General features: G+C 43.9%; 1 protein-coding gene across 1 annotated transcript in view; it reads left to right on the top strand.

The window, feature by feature from the left end:
- The window catches only part of LOC308094079 (ATP-sensitive inward rectifier potassium channel 10-like), a gene marked incomplete at its 3' end in the record, with an annotated part of 10225 nt that extends 2781 nt beyond the window's left edge, over window positions 1-7444 (top strand). The window contains exons 2-6 of the mRNA XM_080440530.1: window positions 1-28; window positions 2589-2800; window positions 3762-3893; window positions 5804-5981; window positions 7026-7444. The exon at window positions 1-28 is cut by the window's left edge and continues 286 nt beyond it. Of these exons, the coding sequence (XP_080296656.1) occupies window positions 1-28; window positions 2589-2800; window positions 3762-3893; window positions 5804-5981; window positions 7026-7444 (969 nt within the window). The remainder of the gene's footprint in view (window positions 29-2588; window positions 2801-3761; window positions 3894-5803; window positions 5982-7025) is intronic.
- Window positions 7445-7500: the final 56 nt, after the last annotated feature.

The following is a 7500-nucleotide window of genomic DNA, read 5'->3' as shown; positions in this document are numbered from 1 at the left end:
GTTGCGCTGGTCCACGGAGACCTGCTGGGTGAGAGACAGAGGATAGAGGGGATTTTATTGTTCTTTTTTGCTTTCATTTCATTTTCTCCCAATCCTGTCCTTATGACAATCCCCCCCAATCTCCCAAACCCCATGTGTATGTCAACCACTTCTTCTCATCCGACAGTGAGACACACATGGGTCATCATACATGCATTAGAAGACAAAATTGTCCCTGTCCATATGGTGGCGCTGTTGAAGCGTCGCTACAATGAACAGCAGTGGCCAATGAGCCACAGTATCTACAGTATAGGCTATATATAATAATAATCTATAAAGTATTATAATGTTTTACAACTATATCCTGTTCTAAATAAAGAGTCGGTGAGTGATCAGTCATTATGAAGTGTTTGGCCCCGTTTGGCCTAGCTCAGACCTACCCAGGACTGGGTACTTTTTAGGCACCAGCTTAGTACCACTTACACACCACTCTACCCACTTCGTTGTAGTGCAAACCGAGGCACAAGTGGACGGTGTGGTGTGGGGTAGGGTGAGGCCATGCATATGGAAAGCCGCCTTATGTGTACAGTTACAGCAGTATACCTGTATATCTGTGAGCTGGAGGCCCTGTGGAAACACCAGTTCTCCATGGTGGTAGTGGTGGGCATGAGCTTCACCCCTGCATCATCCGGATGTCCCAGAGGGTTTTTAACCCATTAAGACCTGAGGCCGATTCTACAAATGCCTTCTAAATCAATAGTTCTCACACTTTCAAGATTTTTCAAATGCTATCCCGGTTTTAACGGTTAAAAGTTCCTTATTCTTTAGAAAGAGCACATTTTTTTTATGACTTCAAATAATTTTTGAATGAGATAACATACACTTAACTACAGTACATGCAATGTTGCATTTGGTGTATTGTTAAATCAACGTGGTGTTGTGTTATCTTCTATGACCACAAAACATTTACCCATCTCTGCAGACAAGACTAAACACCAGCCATTATAATGAGACATAATGACAAAAATGTGATGATCCCAAAGATGATTCTGCTCTGTAAAACACAAGATTGTTAATTAATTTCAAACAAGATGAGGTAGGTCTAACAAGGCACTCAGAAATTAATGGCATTATTATTACTATTATTAAAAAATACTTTATTTTAAAGTGTCTACACGGCTGAACTTTTAAAATAAAGCTTGTTAAATATATGTTGTGTGTTCCAGGGACTTGTCTCATATTGTTTGGCTATTTCTGCCTTCCCATTGTTCCAAAAGAACCAGATATTATTATTTCTCTGAAGAATTTGCACTCAGGTCTTGTTGTTGTTCTTTTAATACCTAGGTTAATAATAGGCCCACAATGTGCCTAACATACATGTCTGCAATAGATTTGCATCAAGGACTGTATAACTGGCATAAGGCAAAACGGCATGGGGAACCAATCACTGTGGCCACAACAGATCAGCAGTTCAGAGTGGGAGCCAGATGGGGGCAGCAGGGCTTAGCCGTAGACAGCGTAGGAGTGGTAGTATGTCTGTGAAGCATGCTTCAGTTGATGTGGGGTAGATGGATGCAATGACTCACTGAGAAGAGTTATGGAATGGAGAGAGAGAGAGAGAGAGAGAGAGAGAGAGAGAGAGAGAGAGAGAGAGAGAGAGAGAGAGAGAGAGAGAGAGAGAGAGTCTTTGCGGTAGCTTATGATACCCCCCCTCCCCATAACCCACTCTCCTTTCTGTTTAATTTCACTGGAAACACCCACCCAAACAAAGTAAGTGGGTGGGTGTGAAATGAGTATGGTTCTATGTGGTATAACTGAAGGAAGTGATGCTGTTTGTGAGAAAAAATAACCTACCTATCTACCTAACTGGCTCTCATGTGTTTGGATCTCCTATTCTGATTGTGTTTTGAAGTTGTTTGCACAACAGCACTGTGTATTGTATGTGGGAGGGTATTTTTATGCGCCTTATTTTAAAGTTGACATGACTTTACTGCTGGCAAACATGTGTCAATGTTGTGGTACTAGGAATGAATAAGGGCTGGTTTGTTGTGTTTGCAATGTAAGCATTTTCATGGAAGTCTGGACTATATTGAGTCCTGAACACAATGCCAGTCCAATCTCGCACGGTGACCTGGCTCATCCGATCACAATGCGAGGTCAATGGGACTTTTGACCTATAACTTAAAGCTGCACTATGTAACTTTCCTCTTCTACCCCGGATTTGAACCCGGTTTCCTGGGCAAGTGCTGACATTTTTTTTTACCATTGAGCTAATAGAGCCTGCCTGCTTGCTCAGGGGATAAATTGAATCTTGACCTTCAGGTCAAAATTTGTGCCAAATCCTGTGTCTAGGCGAGACATGACCTTTGACACGATCTAAATGTGTCAATAGAAGAACAGGGAGACAAAATACAACCACCCCAATTGTATAAGTTATATTGCATTAACATACTCTACCATACAGATAGGACAAAATTAAAATGTTTTATTCATTAGAAGAAAGTTACGTAGTGCCGCTTTAACTTAACTTAACTTAACTTAACTTAACTTAACTTAACTTAACTTAACTTAACTTAACTTAACTTAACTTAACTCTGCTGTCCTCCCAGAGTTCGACCCTCCTTCCAACCACACACCATGTGTGATGCAGATGCAGACCCTGACAGGGGCCTTCCTCTTCTCCCTGGAGACCCAGACCACCATCGGCTACGGCTTCCGCTGCATCACGGAGGAGTGTCCCGCTGCCATCATCCTCCTCATCATCCAGCTCGTCATCACCATGCTGTTGGAGATCTTCATCACTGGGACCTTCTTGGCCAAGGTGTGCAGATTCAATCCTGCTGTGGTGTGACACCCCTGAAATGTATTTTATCCCATCTTTTAAGTGTATTCAGTAGTATTCAATACGGTTCCAGGAACCCTGAGTGCTGCTAGTATTCTATGGCAGTGGTTCTCAAACTTTTTCATGTCAAGGACCCCCAAATTGACACTTATTAGCCCGCGGACCCCCATTTGAAAAGATATGCCAGGGACCCCCATAAGAGACGATTTTTACGGCTCTAGCAGTGATTCTCAACCATTTTAATTTCAAGGACCCCCAGCTTGACATGCATTAGGCTACGGACCCCCATTTAATGGCATTTATATCTCTGGGACCCCAATTCATATTGTAAAATCAATGTTAATTTAACTCTGAGAGTTTCCAAATGGAACCAAATGGACCCGTTAGGGTCCATTTGGTTCCATTTGGACACTCTCAGAGTTACAGACCCATAAGGGTCCATTTGGTTCCTATCCATCATTTAGCTGGGGACCCCCTGGAACCCCCTCAAGTACCCCTGGGGGTCCCCGGACCCCACTTTGAGAACCAATGCTATAGGTGATCTGTATTTATTTCATATCCCAGCTCTTAATTAGTCTGAAATGCCTCGTTTAGTTATGTCAATTAGGTTTGTGTAGAATGTCTGCCACTCCGGTGGACAAACCTGGTGGAGATAAAATGCAATGTTCATAGTTATATTTATGAATAGGAACCATCATAATGTTGGACTCATCTTCTATTTTATGTTAAGCGAAAGCTTCTATTGTTTTAGCATAGGTTACATTTATATTTTAGTGGAAGGGGAATGAACCAGTCCCTCTAACTGTTGGGCTGTAGTACCCAAGATGCTGAGACATACACGATATCGTATGGTCAACATGAGTTGTGTGATAGTTTGAATTGTTTCTATTTTATTTGATTGTTTTGCCTCATATTGACTGGGGTATATTTATTTGGCTAGGTTGCTCGTCCAAAGAAGCGAGGTGAGACGGTGAAGTTCAGTCAGCATGCTGTGGTGTCCACACAGGAAGGACGGCCCTGCCTCATGATCAGAGTGGCTAATATGCGCAAGAGCCTGTTGCTAGGGTGTCAGGTAATAACTGCGCGCGTGTGTGTCTGTGTGTGTGTGTGTGTGTGTGTGTGCGTGGGTGGGTGGGTGTGTGTGGATGTGTGTGTGTGTGTGTGGATGCGTGGTTGTGCGCGCGTGGTGTGTGTGAAGTCTGATGACCTTATGTCCTGTATAGCTGCTGGCCCAAAAGCGTGTGCAGTATTAGTGCATGTGACATACTGTACACTATGTTCTATTTGACACGTACGCGGTAATCTGAGTTCCCAGAAGTTCTCGCATACAAACGGGAACTTCACGTATGCGGTGTCTCAGAACAAAGTCACATAGACTGCCTGAGTCGCCTTTGCACCTGGCAGATGGCTTAGATGTAAAACAAATGTGATCATCCTTTTTGTCACCTTTTCGTCAATCTACGCTCTTGTAAGGGCCTATAGTTCAGTTGTAGTGTATGTACTTCTTTGACCACAAACGGTTCACGTCCTGTTCTACAGAAGCAGGATGTAGTCTGTGGAAACTACAGGAAATAGACGGAGGCATGGGGCAGCATGGCCTCTGTGAAATTGCTGCCCTGGTGTTATCCCCAGTTATTATTATTATCATTATTTATTGTATTTCTTTCAGTGGGTTACGGTTAGGGTTAGGGCAATTTCATACATCATAGATAGGCTATTGTTTTTCCTGAGCAATGAAACATATTATTTTACAAATATGAATTGATAAGAAATATGCGTGAAGCTATTAAAGTAATGTTATTTGCCACCTCCAGATAGTGACTCAATATGGAATAACTTACATACTATACATATAACTATATAACTACATACAGGCACAGAGGTCAGTTTCAGTCACTTTGAGAACTGAAACTCCACCACACCAATGAATAAAGTATATGTTTAAACCTAATGCTCATACCGGTAGCCACAGACACATCTCTCGCCCCATGGCCATTTTTAACACATTCACAGTGAATGGAGAGTGGGCAGGTCGGTTAACAATTACAAACCATCTAGGTATCAGTTAAAAAAGGCAGAGCCCGGTCCGCACACCAAAGCAGATAAAAGATACTTCTTTATTAGCTGACTAAAGCAGCTAATAAAGAAGTATCTTTTACCTGCTTTGGTGTGCGGGTTCTACCTTTTTGAACTGAAACCTCTTTAGCCCAGCACCCACCAGTCGATGTGTGTTAGCTAAGTTCCCTTTCAAACCATCTAGGTATACAGTACCTGAAGAAAAGTCTAATTACCAAAATCCAAATTCGCAGTAATTTGGAATAAATGTGCATGTTCTGATAATATTTTGTGACTGTGCATATGACAGTTGGACACCAAGTCCACTTAAATCTCTGAGCTCATGGAGCCCATGCAGCAATTCTAGCACTGTGACTACAGTAATTATGAGGAAGAAATGTGCATGATCTAGTGCTGATGGTGACAGTGGATGATGATTATCTGCCTATTCTCACAGCCTGTGGTCTGTTGCTGAGGAAGTTGTGAATCTGGTTGTAAGTAGGCTATAGCACTTTACCACGGTAATGTAGCAGGAAGTTCTTGCTTCAGAGGAAGGATTGCACATTCACTATGAATTGAGTACATAAAGGACCCCATTTGAAACAAGCCATTAGGCTTTCGTGGCCTTTTTAATCCTATTTTGCTGACCTTGTATTTAAAGTGTACTTTCATGTGCTTTTTTTCCCTGCAAACTTCTAATAAAGTATTCAATCAATAAAAAAAACCCACTCCATAGCAACCAATGACATAGGCCTATGTTTGGTCATAGATGTAAATAGTAGTGGGAGTGGGTCACTGCCAGCTGTAGTGGTCTACATCTGATTATTTGACTCAGGTTCACTTGCACAACCTATCAGGCTGAGGACGTAAAGTTACAAATTTAGCTTGTAGCCTAGAATGAGCTAACTCTAACTATCTACCCTCCAGGTGACAGGGAAACTGCTCCAGACAAACCTGACCAAGGAGGGGGAGACAGTGCGTCTGGATCAGAGGAACGTACCCTTCCAGGTGGACACGTCAAGTGACAGCCCCTTCCTCATTCTGCCCCTCACCTTCTACCACGTCATCGATGACACCAGTCCCCTACGAGCCTGGGCTGCTAAGGGTAAGGGTGGGTTGGGACATCGAGGCATGGCTCCTTAACTCTTCCCTCTTTTTGAGGGAAGAAAGTCAGCAATGTCTGACAGACAGACAGACAGACAGACAGACAGACAGACAGACAGACAGACAGACAGACAGACAGACAGACAGACAGACAGACAGACAGACAGACAGACAGACAGACAGACAGACAGACAGACAGACAGTCAGTCAGTCAGTCGGTCAGTTGGTTGGATGGTCTATCAAACACTTTATTCCCAAACAACACAAAGACGTACTGGCTGAATTGCCATACAATTCACTGTGCATTTTCGTGCTCCCTGGAGGATGAACCTTATGGATTTTGGTGAACCCATGGCCTTTCCTCTAGCGCCATCCGTAGGCCAAAATTTCCAATGACATCTCTTTTTTTTATTTTGTTTTATTCCCAACTGTATGTGAATAAATACAAACAACTCATCTCAATATCTATTGTGCAGATTGCCATGAAACTTGCCTTTAGCTCCACCCCCAAGGCAAAATAAAGATCACACTTTTCCCAATTTTTAGACCCACTAGTGAGAGCATGGGGCTCCAAGGAAGCCATTGTTGATCAGTTCATACTACGTGTATGCTATTCCCATGGGAAAAGTACACAAACCATGCCCCCAATACCGTGAATGACAGCTCTCCGCTCATAGCATAAACATTTCTGAATCATGATTACGGCTGGGCGACCAGTCTGTTTATGTAAATAGCTTGCTAGTTAGCTAGCCTATATAGCAAATATATGTTTGTGTTAGCTAAGCTTGCTAACATTAGTTGCGCTAATGAATATTTGTGTTTGCTATTACGTGTTATGTATTTTATTGTTGTTATTACACGTTTTTAAGTTTTTAAAGTATGACTTTTTACATCACTTACAAACGAGCCCATGAGAGCCAGGCAAGTGAGTACCCGTGCCGAGCAGTTGATTTTGGTGAACCTCACCCCAACTGACCTTCCTTCCATCTCTCTCTCTTTTTCCTTGTCTTATGTTCTGTCCATCCTCCCCTCCCGTCTCTCCCAGGTGGCGGGTGGTCAGACCCAGAGCTGGCCGACTTTGAGCTGCTGGTGATCCTGAGCGCCACGGTGGAGCCCACCTCCGCCACCTGCCAGGTGCGCACCTCCTACCTGCCCGACGAGATCCTGTGGGGCTACGAGTTCCCGCCCGTCGTCTCCCTCTCGCTGTCGGGCAAGTACGTGGCCGACTTCGCCTTCTTCGACAAGGTGGTCAAGACCAGGACAACGCCTGTTTTCATAGCGTCCACCGGCGGCACTGCCCCCCAGCAGCACGGGTACCAGCAGCAGGGCAACGGCAGTGGGGTGACGCCCGACAGCGGAGACCCAGAGAAGATCCGCTTAGAGCAGAGCTACCGGGAGACTGGAGAGGAGCGTGGCCGTGCCAGAGACAGCAACCCGCTCAGTGTGCGCATCAGTAATGTGTGAAGGAGCAGGAGCTGACAGATAGATGCTCATACTGTACATTTTATAGTTTTTACCTT

Source organism: Gymnoscopelus braueri (genome assembly GCF_963280865.1).
Source record: "Gymnoscopelus braueri genome assembly, chromosome: 10".
NCBI lineage: Eukaryota > Metazoa > Chordata > Actinopteri > Myctophiformes > Myctophidae > Gymnoscopelus > Gymnoscopelus braueri.
The sequence above is the reverse complement of the archived record's forward strand: the minus strand, read 5'-3'. Positions and strand labels throughout refer to the sequence as shown.